Source organism: Pleurodeles waltl, chromosome 7 (assembly GCF_031143425.1).
Source record: "Pleurodeles waltl isolate 20211129_DDA chromosome 7, aPleWal1.hap1.20221129, whole genome shotgun sequence".
NCBI classification, from domain to species: Eukaryota; Metazoa; Chordata; class Amphibia; order Caudata; family Salamandridae; genus Pleurodeles; species Pleurodeles waltl.
Genome location: NC_090446.1, coordinates 1058035163 through 1058055471, shown reverse-complemented (window position 1 = coordinate 1058055471; position 20309 = coordinate 1058035163). Strand labels below are relative to the sequence as shown.

The following is a 20309-nucleotide window of genomic DNA, read 5'->3' as shown; positions in this document are numbered from 1 at the left end:
ATGGGCATTTTCTGGCAGTGGGGAAGTTGCTGGGAATGATTGCATCTTGTATCCTTTGATCCCATATGCAAGACTTAAAATGAGACCATTACAGGAATGGCTGCAAAATCAATGGTCACAGGTAACCGGGAGTTGGGAAGATCTAGGGGTTTTCATGCAGAAGGTAGAAGAGGAGATAGCATGTTGGAACATGTCGCATGTAACCCAAGGGATAACATTTGCGCAACCAACTCTGACAGTGCCAGTTACAAGACACTTCACATATGGGATGGGGAGCTCACATGGACAAACTCAAGGTGTGAGGAGCCTGGAAAGTACAGGATGTAGTACAGCTTATCAACATCCTGGAACTAAAGGCAGTGTTCCTAGCCTTAAAAACATTTCAGAAAGAGCTTTTGGGGAAACACAATATTGATCCAAATGGACATTATAACCAATATGTTTGACATCAACAAACAGGGAGGCACACAATTCTTGCCCCTATGAAAGTTAGCACAAGAGCTATGGAAATAGACGATCCTAAGAAAAATGAAAATCTTAGTAGTTCATCTGCCAGGAAAAGACAATGTTGATGCAAACAAGCCTCATGGTCCGACGAACTGAACCAAACAATACTCAAGAAGATCTGTCACGAATTGAGAACTCCAGAAATAGAGCTGTTGGCTACAGCTCAGAAAGCAAAATGCCAAAGCTTTGTCTCCAGACAAGCATACCACCAATCCGTATGGTATGCACTGTTGATAGACTGCTTAGGGATAGTTGCATACACTTTCCCCCAATACCACTGCTACACAGGGTGATCAGCAAATGCAAAATCAGCTGTATGACATTAACACTAATTGCCCCGCAATGGGTGAGACATTCATGGTTCTCAAAGCTGAAGGAATTAGTGCAGGGAAGAATTCACAAACTGTCAAACAGACAAGATCTATTGTCAATGGAAGAAGGAAGGGTAATACACCCAGAACCATAGCCTTTGAGCCTGGCAGCATGGCTCCTGAGGACCTAGAAGTCGCTCATCTGAAACTGCTGGAGAATACGATTGCTATCCTAAGAGTGGTAATAAAGCCAACAGCTAGGAAGTGATATATGGCTAAATGGAAACAATACTTGCTATGGTGTTTTAAAGAGGGACGGTTAAGAAAAAATACAAGGGAAAAACTGCTAAAATATTTAACACATTTTGATTTCAAGCTGACATATGCATCTTTAAAAGTACATTTAGCAGCAATAGTGGCATACACAAGGGGCCACATGGGTAGAAGTTTCTTCACATCACCACTAATAAAGAGGTTCTTAGTGTCGCTAGCGGATTCCTCCAGCAAGAAAGGTACCTGCACCCACGTGGAACTTGAATGTAGTTCTCTCACAGTTGATGAAGAAACCTTTCGAACCTTTACAAAAGACAAACCGCCAATGTACCTCACCAACCGCCACGGCGGTAACAGCTGCCGGGTTGGAGATATCAATCTCCAGCCCGGGGCCGTCACTGTACCGCCTGCATGATCATGACCCCACCTACTGCCATGGTTTCCGTGGCTTCCTTACCGTCACAAAACCATGGCGGTAGGCACCATCAGTGACAGGAAATCCCTTCCATGTCACTGATCGGTCTACCCAACCCCCACCCACCTCTCCTGATACCCCCACCCCTCCCTTCCTCTCCAAACCCCCCCTACATTCACGCCCCCTGCACACACACACACATACACACACATTCCCACATGCATCCACGCATGCATACATCCATTCACAGACACATCCGCACACACTTTCATACAGACACAGATTCATAGAACACACCATACACGCACTCACACATCCATACATGCACGCACTTTCAACACGGAACATACACCCGCATGCACGCACACACAACACCCTCACCCCCAACCCCTCCCCTGTGGGAGCACCCACTTACCTGTGTTCAGGGGGTCCTCTGGCAGGAGACTGGACGGGGCGCTGCTGCCAGCAGAACACCGCCAGGCCATATTATGGGCAGCAGCGCCACCTTACTGGCCACAGCTGGATTTCCGCCATTCTTCTGGCAGAAATCCGGCTGTGGTCATAACACAGCGTACGGCTGGAAGCCGCGGCCGTCCCCGCAGCGGTAAGTGTTTTTTACTGGCAGTGTCATAATGAGGGCCATAGTGTCTTATCTGTCGGTGCAGTTTTGCTGCTTGAAGAATTTTCTGGATTCACAAGCAACCTACTCACCTCTGCCAAGAAGATGAAAGGAGGTAACAACATAGCAAAAAAAAAAAAATGGAATCTGAAGTTGGTGACCAAAGTTTGGAGCTTCCGCAGGAAGCTTGACGGTGTCGCAATGGGACACCAGATGGAGGTTCTTCGACGCCCACCAACAACAAAAAACACAGAAATATGGACTAGAAAATGTAGGGACAATTCTGCATCCAACCACTAGATGGCGGAATAATGCGCAGAATATGAATCTGGAAAATTCCTCAAGCTGAAAAAAAACTACACAGACAGTTAACATGCTGTACGTTTTTCCCCATCAGCTGTCTCGTTCTTGTGGGAACGAAAAGTTGTTGCGAAATCTTGTGGGAGTTCACTCTCTTATTGGCTGGCAGTCTGTAACAAACTCTGGCACAGATGCATACAGTGACATACATGCACTTATCAAGACACACATACATAAATAGAATAGAAAACATTCTTTGTCTTTCTTTAACCAAAAAGGTGGTTCTAAAACGTACCTTTTTGTGTGCTTTAAGTTTTTGTGATTTTTATTTTTGTTTTTTCATTTTCATTTTTTTTCATTTGTTAAAGTGGCATAAAAAGTGTTGAGAAAATTGGAGACAAGCCAAAAAGAGGAAAACAATACTGCTTCTTAGAGCACTTGTGTTCCATAAAAAATCTGCTGTGCACATGGGTGCTCATCTCTCCAGAGAAAACTATAAGGCTGCAGCAGGAGTAGTAAAGCAAGTGTTTTTATACTCCAGGATTACATCACTCTCCTGCTGCACCACTTGTGTACATGCTTGTTGTCCCTGTGCAGGAAGCAGAGAAGCTCCAGGTGTTGATGCTTCTTCTGCATCCTTTTGAAGTTCTGCTCAAGCCATGTGTTTTGGATGGATGGTGCGAAGGTGGCACCAATCCCAGTTGTCCCAGGACATTACTTTTTGTTGGTCCCTCTAGAAAAAGATTTTTTGCATAAAATGCCGATCACATTCTTTGGGGAAATCTTTTTTTTGCCTGGTGGTAGTTGGAAGAATTGCCACTCTAAAGGTTATCTTCCTTTTGCAAGATGTTCTATCTCCCCTCCTTGCTCTCTCTTCTCCTGATACCATTTTCACAATACCATATAGTAAAAAATAACAAAAAAAGACTGCAAGTAGGGAAAAACATCCTTCTCTGTTCACCTGCAAGTGTATAATGAGAAAAAAGGATGTGGTGCTCTGTAAATAGAAGTTGACAATCATGTCAAGCAATCATATTTCAAAGAAAGCTCCTGCAAACCTCTCACGAGTTACCTGTGATCACTGAAAAGCATAAAGGGATGTACTTATTAATCAAAACGTTCTTAGAAATAGTCATTAAATATATCATTGATAAAATATCTACAGCAGGGGTCTCCAAACATTTCTGAAGCAAGAGCTACTTATGTTCAATAAAAAGCATCGAGAGCTACTATTATTAATATTGTAATAGTGTCTTCATCAGATAACATTACATGTGTGACCACCATATGCAATGTTACTACCAGCGATCATCTCAGCGCATCAGGCATGGTTGCCAGCCGTAATGCAAAAAGGCTTAGCCAATATGGAATGCCTCTACATGGGTAATACGTAACTACCATAATTGCAGTGCCTCTGGTAGCAAGATAAAAACATTTGTAAAAAGACTGATCAGTGTCACATGACTTATAACTCAAATATCAGCTTTAAATATATTTTGGAAATTCAGCCACCTCCCTTCCAATATCATCTCATGGGATTTGAAAATAAATACATTTTCACCTCAAATACACTGTCAGTTTTGATATTCATATATTAATTCAACCAATCAAAAGCTTCTAATTTAGTAGGGTTAGCTACACACAGGAGAGCTACTCACAGGTAGCTGGAGAGCTGCCAGTAGCTCACGAAATACTCGTTGGAGATGCCTGATCTAGAGTTGTAGTAAACTAAATAGCAGCTGTTTATAACAAACTCAACCTTTAAAAGTTTTTCTTCCACAGGTCTCTTGCAAGAGCAGGTCAGGAAGTACAAACCGCTTGGGCCTGTCATTGGTAGGAAACACTGGGGAGTCTCTCACGAAAAACCCACATGATCGTCAAGGTTCATTTGCATATTTTATGGTGTATGGAATTGATTACAAATCTTCAAACATGAGGTTGAACCAGTTCTACTCCAAAACCGTGTCACTTGATTTCCCCATAAAGCAACTACATTAGTTATGATTAGTCTAAGGTGCACAGTAATTTAAGACTATTTTCGTTGTTTCTCTGGAATTTACCAAGAAAATCAGAACTTGGACCTACTTCTTTACAGGTTAATACACTGTGTAAGTGGCATCTCCATTAATATTTCACTAAAGGTTTGATGATGGGTCCTAATTTGTTAATCAAAGTATTGAATAGTCCTCTTTTGAGATTTTCTGCAAGTCACTTCTTAGGAGGCTGATATCCCCTGTCTTTTTCTCCACTTAAATTTGTCTGTCCTTCAGCTGTAGTACCTGTGCATCAGCCTAGCTACCACACTTTCAGTTGATTGACTTGTTTTCAGCCACGATGTTGGAGAAAGCCACTGCTAATTTATGTAGTAGAGGGCTGTGACGTTCATTGCCTAAGTCAATGGTGTTTTTTTTTACTCTCTCAGAAAGGGAGGATGAGATAGAGAATAATGGGCCTGATTACAACTTTGGAGGAGGTGTTAATCCGTCCCAAAAGTGACGGATATACCACCAGCCGTATTACCAGTTCAGTAGGATATAATGGACTCGTAATACGGCTGGTGGTATATCCGTCACTTTTCCGTCACTTTTGGGACGGATTAACACCTCCTCCAAAGTTGTAATCATGCCCTTTGTCTGCAGTATGTGCTCCCTAAGCCTTTTTTTTTTTTTTTTTTTTTTTTTTTATGTTCGAATGGGTGTGGATTTATAAATAATAACAATAGATAGACTTTGTTTTGAATTAATGGGAGAGCCTTTTTCTCAGTTAAAAAGTTAATTTGTGGATCCTGCACTTGAATAGAGCATTCAGTGTTCATGAATCTTATAAGGTTACCCATGATGGACAACTCATTTTACAGGCATGTAACTCATCTTTTTCAAAGGTATAATTTACTGAATGATGGAAATCCTTGCATTAATTCTCAGAATATTGTGCAGCCCTGATGGATTATTTGTCAGACCCCTAGGAAGGAACCAAAGAATCGCTGGGCATCTCGGTAAAAGATGCTCTAAGCATCGACATCGTTTTTAATGATTACTTAGATGCTGAATTTGTCAAATATTCTTGGATACTGTTCATGCTGGGAAGAGTTTGAGTAATGTACTGCTGGGGTATATCTTTTAAGATCCTCAATGACAAATACGTGATCCTAGACATTTTAACTTGAGTGTTGTCACCTGAAATTATAGGGCTCCTATCTCAAGGTGTTGTATTTATTTATGTATGTGTTTTTGCTTTTTGTTTTACTTTAGTTGCATCATCTCCCGGACTCTGAATTTCTGTCTCCAGCTGATGTCATGTGTGATGCAGTTTGCCTTGTGTATGATACTAGCAATCCTGGATCATTTAAATATTGTGCCAGAATTTTTAAGGTTTGTGTTTTGTATTACGTATTTTGCAAAATTGCCTTTTCAGAATGTAAAATCAACTGTATCACCATAAGCTACACAAGTACAGTTATGAAATCAGAACGCCAGCTTCGTAGGGGCTGTTTGCTGCCAGATCAACCTTTCGAAGGTTGATCTGGCAAAGAAGTTCATTGTGGCTAGAGGAATATTGTTTCTCAGGATGGATGTTGATATAGTGAGGCGGCTGTGGTACCGTTAAGTTGACTCACAAAGATCAATGTCTTTTGATAAAAAACAGTGGTTTTGCATGCTTAATGTTGTATAGGTTTACTGTAGTGTGACCATCTAAGTCTTCTTAGTTGGTTTGTAGCTCTGAAGGGGATGATCTATAAATGCTTTCCTCTAGATAAAATTATGAGAAGGTACTACTAAAATATGCCACATTGTGGGGTTCGAGTCAGTGGCAGATAAGATGTGCCATCATTTTGATGTCCGCTATGCCACTTTTTGTCACTAAGATTAGTAAATAGCTGTGTTGGGCATCACCCAGTGAGGTGGCTACAACAAAATAAGCCATAACCAGAATTATAATGTTGAAAATGGAGTTAAGGTCAAACCACTGCCTGGCCTAGTTTACTGGCAGTCAGTGTGGTCTTGTCAATGGAATGCTGGACACACTTGTACTATGCAAAGTTTTATTTTATTTTGCAATTTGACTGGATAATTCACATTTAATCAATATATCGCAATATCTTATACAGCTTAGGTATTGTAATGAATCCCAGACTGTAATGTTATGATGGTATCATGAGTGGCTGAAAATACAATTTTTTTGCATATTCTTGCGATCTAGTGTTGGGCTTGGCCATTACAAGTTGATTTTCTTTGAAGAAGCTTTGAGCCACAAGGTGTGTGACTCGTTTAGTCCACAATGTGCATTGGCATCAACTCGACCCTTAAGTTGTTTTTTTCCCCTCATTGGGTTCAGACATGTTCAGTAATGACTCTGTGTTCGATGCGCTCCCTCTGCCTTTCTCGGGCCTGGTTATCCATAAATTCAACACTGATGAGTAAACTTTTATCTTTACGATTCCTCAAATAATCCAATTGAGGTTAAGGAAGATAACATGCATCTCATCTCATACTCTCCTAATACTCTTCCTCTTGGACAACGCCCCCAGGGCAACCAACTAGTTCGGCTCCTGCATGACCGATGTCATTACCTGGGTGGGGCCAACTGTCTCAAACAAAACACTGACAAGACTGATGTAGTGATCTTCAGCGAGAACACCTCACTGTGTGATTCCAAGTGGTGGCTGGCAGAACTCAGACCCACACCCATAATCCCTTGTCAGGAAGGAACCTTGGAGTAATCGTCCACAGCAACCTAGACACAATCTCACAAGTTTCATGAGGTTATTTTAGCATGTACACTAGCACATTATTTAACCGTGGGCCGGAGGCCTGTGTCCTCTCACCTAGTTACATTTCACTTGTATTCCTTTTATTATTATAGTGAAGCTTCATTTTAGTGGATATGTTTTTCATTCTTTTATCAGTTGCCCTTCCACGCAGAATTTGTTATTAATTTCTTTGCACCACATTTTCATCCTGTGCTGAACCCAAGGCTGTAATTGATATATATCAGGTTTTTCCGGTCCGAAGCGTGCATTGTCTACCCTACTCAGAAAAATATGTGTGGTCAGGGAAGCTCTTAGAATAACAGATAGGTTATTATAAAACATCACACTGACTGCACCAGGGTGAAGGGGACATTCCAGCCAGCTTGCCATCTCATGCTGCACATTGTCGCAGTTTCTGCAGAAACCTTTTAGTTCCTCCTCGTCTATTTGGGAGGACTTCAGCAGACTAACAGACCTTTTCTTCACCTCTGAACGCAGATATGGTGTCGGACTTGCTTCCTGGGACCAGAAGGGCTGACTAGGGCTACCACTGCTATTTGCTCTCTTGGAGAAGCTTAGTAGTGTATGTAAGGATATTAGGGACACTATTGTGACACTATGGTGGGATTCTTCTTTGGTTTCACTTTCCTGGTCACTGCTATGATAACACTATGTTCGATGGCATCTGTCGCTGTAGATACGCATGTTCTGCAATAGCTCGCCATCTGGTGTTGGGCCGGAGTGTTACAAGTTGTTTTTATTCGAAGAAGTCTTTCGAGTCACGGGACCGAGTGACTCCTCCTTTTGTCTCCATTGCGCATGGGCGTCGACTCCATCTTCGATTGTTTTTTTTTCGCCATCGGGTTCGGACGTGTTCCTGTCGCTCCGAGTTTCGGAACGGAAAATTAGCTAATTTCGGAAGATTTTCGTCGGTATTGTTGCGTTCGGGATCGGCGTACTTAGATTTCACACCGCATCGAAGATCGAAGAGCTCCGGTGCCCTTCGGGGTAGTTTTTCGATCCTCCGTCGGGGCCTGGTCGGCCCGACCGCGTGCTGAACAACGCCGATGGAACGGACCCCGTTTCGTTTCTGCCCCAAATGCCACAATAAATACCCCTACACAGACCAACACTTGGTCTGCAACCTGTGCCTGTCACCTGAGCACAGCGAAGACACCTGCGAGGCCTGTCGTGCGTTCCGGTCCCGAAAAACACTCCGAGACCGTCGAGCCAGAAGACTTCAAATGGCGTCCGCACCGACAGCCCAACGGGAGTTCGAGGAACAGGAAGAAGAAGGTACCTTCTCGATCCAAGACTCAGACTCCGAAGGATTCGACGACACACAAACCGTGAGTAAGACGTCGAAAACCACACAAAGAAACATTTACAAGGCCCAGGGGACGCCACTGCCACCAGGCCATGGCTCCACCCATAAATTCGGCGACCGACCGTCGGCACCGAAAAAGGCCAAAACAGTGCCGAGATCGTCCGACTCCGGTCGAGACACCGGCACGCAGCCTTCTCGGGACCGAGAAAGTGCTGGAGACAAGCCTCGACACCGAGATGCCGGTGTGGACACGGCTCGACGCCGAGACAGCGGCACCGAAACAGATCGACGCCGAGAGGTTTCGGCCCCGAAAATGAAAAAAGTCACCTCGGAGCCGAAAAAACACGCAGACAAAGTTTCGACGCCGAAACAAACTGCAAGCGACCCAGCTTCAGGCTCTTATACAGAAGAGCACTCGCTAACCTCCCAAATGCAAAAGCATAGGTTTGAGGAAGAGCTACAAGCAACTGATGTGGACCATACGCAAAAGCGTATCTTCATTCAGCAGGGGACAGGAAAAATAAGCACCCTTCCCCCCATTAGGAGAAAGAGAAGGTTGGAGTTCCAGACGGAACAAGCACCACAACCAAAAGTGGTTAAAAGAATTACACCACCACCCTCTCCTCCGCCCGTGATTAACGTTTCACCAGCACAAACTCCATCTCACTCCCCAGCTCACACCACCATGAGCCAGGGTGACCAAGATCAGGACGCATGGGACCTATACGACGCCCCAGTGTCAGATAACAGCCCGGAGGCCTACCCTACAAAGCCATCTCCACCAGAAGACAGCACCGCGTACTCTCAGGTGGTGGCTAGAGCAGCACAATTTCATAACGTAAGCCTCCACTCAGAACAGGTCGAGGATGATTTCTTGTTCAACACACTCTCCTCCACCCACAGCTCCTACCAAAGCCTGCCTATGCTCCCTGGTATGCTCCGGCACGCAAAAGACATATTTAAGGAGCCGGTCAAAAGTAGGGCAATCACACCAAGGGTGGAAAAGAAGTATAAGCCGCCTCCTACGGACCCGGCTTTCATCACTACACAGCTGCCACCAGACTCTGTTGTTGTAGGAGCAGCTAGGAAAAGGGCCAACTCTCACACATCTGGAGATGCACCACCCCCAGATAAAGAAAGCCGCAAGTTCGATGCAGCTGGTAAAAGAGTCGCAGCACAAGCTGCAAACCAGTGGCGCATCGCGAACTCCCAGGCACTACTTGCGCGCTATGACAGAGCCCACTGGGACGAGATGCAACATCTCATTGAACATCTGCCCAAGGACTTCCAAAATAGGGCGAAACAAGTGGTTGAGGAGGGACAGACCATCTCCAACAACCAGATACGTTCCTCCATGGACGCTGCAGATACAGCTGCACGGACAATTAATACATCTGTAACTATCAGACGGCATGCATGGCTCCGAACGTCTGGATTTAAACCAGAGATTCAACAAGCAGTTCTCAATATGCCTTTTAATGAAAAAGAACTGTTCGGTCCAGAAGTGGACACAGCGATTGAGAAACTCAAAAAAGATACGGACACTGCCAAAGCCATGGGCGCACTCTACTCCCCGCAGAGCAGAGGGAATTACAGCACATTCCGTAAAACGCCCTTTCGAGGGGGGTTTCGGGGTCAAAGCACACAAGCCAGCACCTCACAAGCAACACCGTCCACTTACCAGGGACAGTATAAAGGAGGTTTTCGGGGACAATATAGAGGAGGGCAATTCCCTAGAAATAGAGGGAGATTTCAAAGCCCCAAAACCCCTACTACTAAACAATGACTCACATGTCACTCACCCCCTCCACACAACACCAGTGGGGGGAAGAATAGGTCATTATTACAAAGCATGGGAGGAAATCACTACAGACACTTGGGTTCTAGCAATTATCCAACATGGTTATTGCATAAAATTTCTACAATTCCCTCCAAACATACCACCAAAAGCACAAAATTTAACAACACACCATTCCAATCTCCTGGAGATAGAAGTGCAGGCACTATTGCAAAAGAATGCAATCGAATTAGTGCCAAACACACAAATAAACACAGGAGTTTACTCACTGTACTTTCTGATACCAAAGAAGGACAAAACGCTGAGACCAATCCTAGACCTCAGAGTAGTGAACACTTTCATCAAATCAGACCACTTCCACATGGTCACACTACAAGAAGTATTGCCATTGCTAAAACTACACGACTACATGGCAACTTTAGACCTCAAGGATGCTTATTTCCATATACCAATACACCCATCGCACAGGAAATACCTAAGGTTTGTATTCAAAGGAATACATTACCAATTCAAGGTACTGCCTTTCGGATTAACAACCGCACCAAGAGTCTTTACCAAATGTCTAGCGGTAGTCGCTGCACACATAAGAAGGCAGCAAATACTTGTGTTCCCATATTTGGACGACTGGCTAATCAAGGCCCATTCGTTCATACAGTGCTCAAATCACACAAATCACATCATACAAACCCTCTTCAAACTCGGGTTCACCGTCAATTTCACAAAATCCAAAATTCTGCCACGCAAGGTACAACAATACCTGGGAGCCATAATAGACACATCAAAGGGAGTAGCCACTCCAAGTCCACAAAGAATTCAAAATTTCAACACCATCATACAACGCATGTATCCAACACAAAAGATACAAGCAAAGATGGTATTACAACTCCTAGGCATGATGTCATCATGCATAGCCATTGTCCCAAACGCAAGACTGCACATGAGGCCCTTACAACAATGCCTAGCATCACAGTGGTCTCAAGCACAGGGTCACCTTCTAGATCTGGTGTTAATAGACCGCCAAACTTACCTCTCGCTTCTGTGGTGGAACAACATAAATTTAAACAAGGGGCGGCCTTTCCAAGACCCAGTGCCACAATACGTAATAACAACAGATGCTTCCATGACAGGGTGGGGAGCACACCTCAATCAACACAGCATACAAGGACAATGGAACGTACATCAAACAAAACTGCATATCAATCACCTAGAACTTCTAGCAGTTTTTCAAGCACTAAAAGCTTTCCAACCAATAATAGTTCACAAATACATTCTCGTCAAAACAGACAACATGACAACAATGTATTATCTAAACAAGCAGGGAGGGACGCACTCCACGCAGTTAAGCCTGCTAGCACAAAAAATTTGGCATTGGGCAATTCACAACCAAATTCGCCTAATTGCACAGTTTATACCAGGGATACAAAATCAACTCGCAGACAATCTCTCTCGAGATCACCAACAGGTCCACGAATGGGAAATTCACCCCCAAATTCTGAACACTTATTTCAAACTCTGGGGAACACCTCAGATAGACTTGTTTGCGACAAGGGAGAACGCAAAATGCCAAAACTTCGCATCCAGGTACCCACACAAACAATCCCAAGGCAATGCCCTATGGATGAACTGGTCAGGGATATTTGCTTACGCTTTTCCTCCTCTCCCTCTCCTTCCTTACCTGGTAAACAAACTCAGTCAAAGCAAACTCAAACTCATATTGATAGCACCAACTTGGGCAAGGCAACCCTGGTACACAACGCTGCTAGACCTATCAGTGGTACCCTGCATCAAATTGCCCAACAGGCCAGATCTGTTGACACAGCACAACCAAAAGATCAGACACCCAGATCCAGCATCGCTGAATCTAGCAATCTGGCTCCTGAAATCCTAGAATTCGGGCACTTACAACTTACCCAAGAATGTATGGAAGTCATAAAACAAGCAAGAAGGCCATCCACCAGGCACTGCTATGCAAGTAAATGGAAGAGGTTTGTTTGCTACTGCCATATTAATCAAATACAACCATTACACACAACTCCAGAACATGTAGTGGGTTACTTGCTTCACTTACAAAAATCTAACCTAGCTTTCTCTTCCATTAAGATTCACCTTGCAGCAATATCTGCATACCTGCAGACTACCTATTCAACTTCCCTATATAAAATACCAGTCATTAAAGCATTCATGGAGGGCCTTAGGAGAATTATACCACCAATAACACCACCTGTTCCTTCATGGAACCTAAATGTTGTCCTAACTAGACTTATGGGTCCACCTTTTGAACCCATGCACTCCTGCGACATACAGTTCCTAACCTGGAAGGTGGCATTTCTCATCGCCATTACTTCCCTGAGAAGAGTAAGCGAGATTCAGGCGTTTACTATACAGGAACCTTTTATACAACTACACAAAAATAAAGTCGTCCTAAGGACCAATCCTAAATTTTTGCCAAAGGTTATTTCACCGTTCCATCTAAATCAAACAGTGGAACTTCCAGTGTTCTTTCCACAGCCAGATACCGTAGCTGAAAGGGCACTACATACATTAGATGTCAAAAGAGCATTGATGTATTACATTGACAGAACAAAAAACATCAGAAAGACTAAACAACTCTTTATTGCATTTCAAAAACCTCACGCAGGAAACCCAATTTCAAAACAAGGTATAGCCAGATGGATAGTTAAATGCATCCAAATCTGCTACCTTAAAGCTAAACGACAGCTGCCCATTACTCCAAGGGCACACTCAACCAGAAAGAAAGGTGCTACCATGGCCTTTCTAGGAAACATCCCAATGCAAGAAATTTGTAAGGCAGCCACATGGTCTACGCCTCACACATTCACCAAGCACTACTGTGTAGACGTGTTATCCGCACAACAAGCCACAGTAGGTCAAGCCGTATTAAAAACATTATTTCAGACTACTTCCACTCCTACAGGCTGATCCACCGCTTTTGGGGAAATAACTGCTTACTAGTCTATGCAGAACATGCGTATCTACAGCGACAGATGCCATCGAACTGAAAATGTCACTTACCCAGTGTACATCTGTTCGTGGCATCAGTCGCAGTAGATTCGCATGTGCCCACCCGCCTCCCCGGGAGCCTGTAGCAGTTTGGAAGTTACCTTCAATTATTTATATATGTATCATCTCAACCTTAAATAGGTGCATACTTAGTCACTCCATTGCATGGGCACTATTACTACAATTCAACTCCTACCTCACCCTCTGCGGGGAAAAACAATCGAAGATGGAGTCGACGCCCATGCGCAATGGAGACAAAAGGAGGAGTCACTCGGTCCCGTGACTCGAAAGACTTCTTCGAATAAAAACAACTTGTAACACTCCGGCCCAACACCAGATGGCGAGCTATTGCAGAACATGCGAATCTACTGCGACTGATGCCACGAACAGATGTACACTGGGTAAGTGACATTTTCATTCATTATCCTCATAATCGCAATTTGTGCCTTTTTACGTAGAACACAGTTGCTTCAATAAAAGATATATTGAACCAAGACCATGCTTCTGTTTTTCTTTGCTTGAATGAGACTAGCATACCTGAGAGAAAGGGGTACGATCTGTTCCACCAAGACTTCCCTGAGGAGTCTGAGTGCCATGAGATAGGCTACCACAAATCACTCATGCCTTTGGTATTGGTGGGGTGCTGCTAGCAAGCCGGTAGGGTTAGGCTGACAGCTGTCACATGGTATGGGATCAGACTCAGTCCTCCATACTCTGTGGTGCTGCTGCCCAAAATCTAACAGTCTCATTATTACAATGGAAGTCTACGACACAAGTCAACACCATCACTATATCCTACTTTTACATCCTGAAGATGCTGAGGAAACTCTTAAAGTAGCTCCCACGCATCCCTACAAAACTGTCATTCACACCCTAGTCACCAGCAGATTGGACTATGAGAACTCCCTCTACACTGGGATCACCAAACAACTCACTAAAACACTACAAACCAAACATCCTGAAGTCTGCAGTCAGACTCCTCAAACTACCTCCCACACAGAACTTATATCACAACACAGTTCAGGGAACTACACCTTTTCCTGATACACAAATGTGCTCAATTCAAACTCCTTATACACACATTCAATGCACTACACAAGTCAGGCCCCACCTACCTAAATAGTCGCATCTCCTTCCACCAACAACCCAGACACATCTGCTCCGCAGGACTCTTAATTGAAACATACCATGGATACACATAACCAGATCAGGAGGACAGGTGCCCTCTCACATTGCTCCTAAAGGGTGGAACAACCTCCCACTCCACATCAGAGCCTCCTCCTCTTTTACTCAGTTCTGCAAGAAGCTGAAGGCCTGTTTTTTTTATTTTTTATTAGTAACCATACCAAAGGTAGGGTTAGGTGTACACACACACACACACACACACACACACACACTTCTCCCCCCCCCCCCCCATCTACCTACTAGTTCGCTTTACAAATACACATAACAATGATCTGAAGAATTAGTTGAGTCCTTCTCAATCGCCAGTCAAACAATTTTGAGAATGTGGGCAGATGCAGGGTGATGGAACAAACACCATTCTGTTCTTGACCACAGTGCAATGCCAAGTACCCTTGAGCTAATTGCCACGATGTCTGCAACCTTTGTCTCTCCCCTGAGCACAGCGAGGCCTTTTGTGTTATCTGTATTGCTTTCCACTGCAAGATGATTCTAAAGTACAGAAGGGAAAGACGCTGGGAACAGCTAAATATGCAACAACAGTTCAAAGCTTCGGAGTCAGGTAGGCTCCCAAGGAAAGGGGTTAAGTATCACCACGCCTTGACTCTCATCTTCAGGGCAAGAGTCTGTGCCAAAGCAGAACTCGAAGCTCAGTACCAGACCCTCAACACAAAGATCACAGGCATCCTAGGCACCCTTTTTAGAAAGGCTACCAGAACATCATATGCTACGCAAAAGATACTTTTATTCACTCTGAAGCTGAAAGATTTCTGTGAAGCTGCGGCAGGGAAAGGCTTTCATTAATTTACTTCCAGTCCATAAGAAACCAAGATTCTCCTTTGCGAAAGAACAAGCCTATGACATACCTGTGCACCCCGTGCCTAAAAGACACAAGGGCAAGTCCTCAAGCCCTCCTCCACTGCCTTATGCACCCACACCCTCACCTCCATCACCTCTACCATGCCCATATTATCTGCCAGAGACTCCAAGAGGGTAACTACTCAGTAGCAATTCGCCAACTCTGTAGGTTTGCTCTCAAGATAAAAAAGGTATCATTAAGAGTAAATAGAGGCTCTAGTAGAGCACCTTCCTGGGTCCTGCAGGAAGAAGGGTGAGAATCTAGTTGTGGAGGTAAAAACACTCTAAACATGAATATCCTGTGTGCCTGAGACTCAACAGACACTGCCTCTTGCAGTGTCAGCACCAGCATTCTGCTCTAACAACATGCACGGCTTCTTGTTTTTAAAGCAAAGATGCAATAACACCTTCTTAACATCCCATTCAGTAGAAGCATTTCCTTGGTCGACAGGTGGATGAGATGTTAGAAAATTTGAATAAAGATAGTGAGTTCACAGAGTCCATGGATTCATTATAATCCACAATACCAAGGGGCTCCTTTCATAGGCATCAAGCAAGAGGTGGGAAATGGTCAACACCCCCAGGTCATGGGCAAGCAGGGGGTCTTTCTTGAGTCCTAGACAGGAATTGCTCATAGGAAGGCTACAGAGGGAACAGTGGTAAGAAGATGGAAGCAAAAGTCCTGGAAAAGGAGCCCCCCACTCCCAAGCACTGACTCTTCATGCATCCCTCCCGATCATCCAATACCTTCTGAGCAGAGTGTAAGAGATTTCCACCCTTGTGGATGGAAATCACCTAATATTAGTGGGTGTTAGCAATGGTCTATCAGGGCTAACACCTTGAATTTTATATCAACCTATGCAACATACCACCACACTGTCACATCCTCAGTCAAGACCACCTTGTTCTCTTACAAGAAGAGGTCACAGCGCTCCTTCAAAAGGGTGCAATACAACCAGTGCCGCAGGCAGATTCTACTCACTGTGATCGCTCACTCCAAAGACAGACAACTCTCTCCACCACATACTAGAACTAAAGCTGCTCAATCAATACATCCCTTCAGAACATTTCCCACAATGCCTCTAGTCTATAGGATGTCATCTCACTCCTCCATCAGGGGGACTTCATGACTGAATTAGATTTCAAAGACACACACTTCCATACCCCTGTCCACCCTGCTCCTAAGACTTACCTACAGTTTGTGGTAAGTGGACAGAATTACTAGTTCACAGTACTATCCTTTATGTCACCACAGCCCAAAGGGTCTTAACAAAGCAGTTGGCTGTGGTGGCCTCACACCTGCGCAGAGCGGGTATTCACATATTTCCATAACTCAGCGACTGATCGAACGAGAGCAGCAGCAGTCAGAAGTGCCTAGCACACACTCTGGTAGCTCTACATCTGCTGCACAGTCTATTCTGTGCAGTAATTGACCAAAATCACATCTCCAACCTCAACAAATCAAACCATTCCTAGGACAAATCTATTGCTGTCACAGGTACAGCAGAACCCAGTCAGCAGAGGGTGATGATATTCCAACCGCTGCTGCTTCTTTTTCAAACCAGTTGCCTATTATCTGTAAGAACAGTAATATAGCTTCTTGGTTTGATGGCATCTTGCGTAGCAATTACTTTAAACACCAAACTGCACAAGCACATACTTCAGCACTGCCTTGCGAGTCCATTGTCACAGGGTCATTGGGAAGATCTAGTGTGGATAAAGGCCAGCACCTAGTGCACAATGCAATGGTGGAACAGCAACTGTTGCTAGGCAGGACTTTCGTAAGCCCTCTGCCGCAAGTGACCATTACTACAGATGTATCAATCCTGAGGTGGGACACACATCTAGACAATAAGCCTTTCAGGGCACCTGAACCCCTCCACCAGAGAAGCCACATCATTTACTTGGAACTCAGGGCCATTTTTGGCCCTGAGCTTTCTGTTCCATTGTACAACAAAAGGTGGTGCTTGTATGTATGGACAACATGACATTGATGAACTACATACAGAAAAAGGGGTACACATTTTCCTCCCTACTTTTAGCACTATCTCAGTTGACTTTGTACTGGGCCGTTCTCCACAATGTACAGCATCTGGTGGAACTCCTCCTGGGGGTGGACAACAATTTTACAGGCCTCTTTAGCAAGACGCATCTACATGTCCACAATTGGGAACTCCACTCGTAAGTCCTCTACAGGTGTTTGCCAGTGGAGCACCCAACCCATTGATCTATTCACCATGCCATGAAATGTAAAATGCCAAAGCTTCACCTCCAAGTACTCACCTACAGTCCGTGGGCAATGCACTATGGATTAACTGGTTAGGGATATTTGCTTACGCTTTACTGCCTCTCCCCCCCATTCCTTTTGTGGTCAGGAAAGTGAGGCAGGTCTTCACAATCCTCATTTTGCTAGCCCTAACTTGGGTCAGGCAACCCTGGTTCTCACTGCTGTTGGAGATATTCATCAGCCCACACTCAGTGGGGCCAATCTTCCTCACTCAGCAAAGTGGTCAGATCAACAACCCACACCCCCGGTAGTTCAACCTTGCCGTCTGGAACCTGAGGTCTTAAAGTCTAAATGCCTACAACTACCAAGTTTAACCATTTCATGTAAGGCACATAGGCCTACTGCATACGCATGTTATACAACCAAGTGCAAAATATTTGTTCATTTCTGCATCTCCAAGCAGTCAGACCCCTTTAAGGTTTCAGGTTTAGGAAACCATTTCATACCCTCTTCACCTTTACAAGGCAGGTCTGACATACACATCTATATGCCTCCAGTTAGCTGCAATAGCTGCACATATGCAAAATAGGGGAAAACACACACTTTCGAATTCCTGTGGTGAATTTATTTTTGGAGGGACGCAAAAGGGTTATTCTGTTTCCAAAGCAGGCATTGCAAGGTGGATTGTTAAATGCATCTAGACTTGCTATGCTAAATCTAAACGTGTACTTCCCATACCCCCTAGTGCACACTCCACATGGAAAAGCTAACCACCCTGACTTCCTTGGGTAACAGTGTGGCTTTCTTGGGTAACATCCCATTAGCAGGCATTTGTAAAGCGGCTACTTGCTCAACACCACACACTTTCACAACACATTACTTTGTGGCTATACTAGATCAATCTAGAAACTATGGTTGCCCAGACAGCCTTTTGTTTCAAACATCTGCATCATATGCCCATTAGCCACCGCAAGGAGGACGCTGTTTTACAGTTGATGCAAAACATGTATATTTACAGCCACACATGCTACGAATGGAAGATTTTGCTTACCCTATAAGCAACTGTTTGTAGGGTGTAGTGCTGTACATTACATTTATCCACCCTCCTCCCAGAATTCAGGCAGTGATAGCACATTTTCACCAATTAAACATTTATTAGCAGCTAACAATGCACACAGCATATACCTACTATTCTCTGCCCTTCACTTTTGCCTTTCGCCCTGTGAGCTGAAAACAGTCTATGCACACTAGGGACCAAACGAACAGTCATACACTATCTTGTGACTAAGAGGTTTTTCGAAGTAAACATCTTGTAATGGTCCAACAGTAGAAGGCAGGACTTTGCAAAGCATGTGAATCTACAGCACTACATACTATGAACAGATGCTTACGGGATAAGTAACATGTCCTTCCTATTTACTAATGATATCCTTCTTGAACAAGAGAGACCTTTTGCGGAGTTTCACCCTCATCAGTTTTATTGCTCAGAGCTGTAGCAAATGCTGCCAGCTGATTGTGACCTGAGAATAGCTTACCCATGTGAATGAGTCGGAGAGGCCTCTGCTGGCTTGTGCACGGGGTCTTTGTTCATTGTTTGTAGGAGTTTAAGTGGGCAGAGTAAAGGAACCAGATGCCTTGCTCAGATCGACTCATGGGTAAATCCTTAGTTCTTCTAGATCTGCCACATGGAACACAACCTCCTCAAGGTGCCTAATAATATGTGACACAATATGTTTAGAAGTAAAGTTTGAGAGCCAGATTATCAAATTGCTGGCTTGGTGTTTGCCCAGTTTGAAATGCGTGCCGGGCCACCAGAGATCTTTTGAGTTCCCAAATGGACTATTTTGCAATCTAGAGTTTTATTTAACGGCCTTTTACCCATTATAGGTTGTCAAGATGTCTCTTTTGTGGCAGTATAAGGGTGCTGTTTTAGCAATGGGCAGTTTAGCTATTCAGGCTGCTGCACATCTAAGGATGCAAGTAACAAAGTTGAATCTGCACCCACAAGGATAGATCTCAAAGAGCTCAGGCCAGCCATTTAACCTCACCTTTCAAGTCACTGATCTTAGTTATTGTATGGCTTCACACTGTCCATAAGCAAAAACAAAGTTGGGTTAATAATGTAATTGATGTGAAATTGCTACTGAAAACACACTATGATTCAAGAATGATAGTGGCTGTAATATAACCCTATGCCACATCATGAGGAATAGTGAAGATTTGGAAAGGGAAAATGGTGCATGAAATCTAACAGATGACGATGTCCAAGGCGTGATCTAAATAGGAACTGCCTCATAAGTCAAATGCCCACTGTTAAATTGATTGCATGAATTATCTACATGCATATGGCTCCTTAACATCAGGCTGTGCTAAATTATTTTTGTCTCCCTTCCTCTTTTTCATTCTTTTTTATCCTTCACTGTCTCACAGAGACTGGAGAGCATTTATGCAGCTTCTGCAGCAGTAATTAAGGCTAATCCCTTGAATTAATTACAAGTCTTCTGACTGCAAGCTGCTGATGTATGGGAGGAAAGGCCTGGCTCAAACAGACTTGTTCACTTGCCTTCCCACAAAGATAATGGAGATCCTTCCTTTTGTCTTAATTTTCCCATATCCCCTAACCTCTCCCTCAAAGTGCAAGAACATTTATTTTGTGGTCTAGATTCTCCAGTGCCAGGGGGCGTGGCCAAGATGGTGGCCGGAGCGGACGCTTGAATAAAG

The 20309-nt window shown here is 44.1% G+C and overlaps 1 protein-coding gene across 4 annotated transcripts in view; it reads left to right on the top strand.

Annotated features, from left to right (window-relative positions):
- RHOT1 (ras homolog family member T1) overlaps positions 1 to 20309 on the top strand; it is a 394200-nt gene that overhangs the window by 282344 nt on the left and 91547 nt on the right. For all 4 annotated transcript variants that reach the window (XM_069199969.1, XM_069199971.1, XM_069199970.1 and 1 more), the window contains exon 17: positions 5677 to 5796. In XM_069199969.1, the coding sequence (XP_069056070.1) occupies positions 5677 to 5796 (120 nt within the window). The remainder of the gene's footprint in view (positions 1 to 5676; positions 5797 to 20309) is intronic.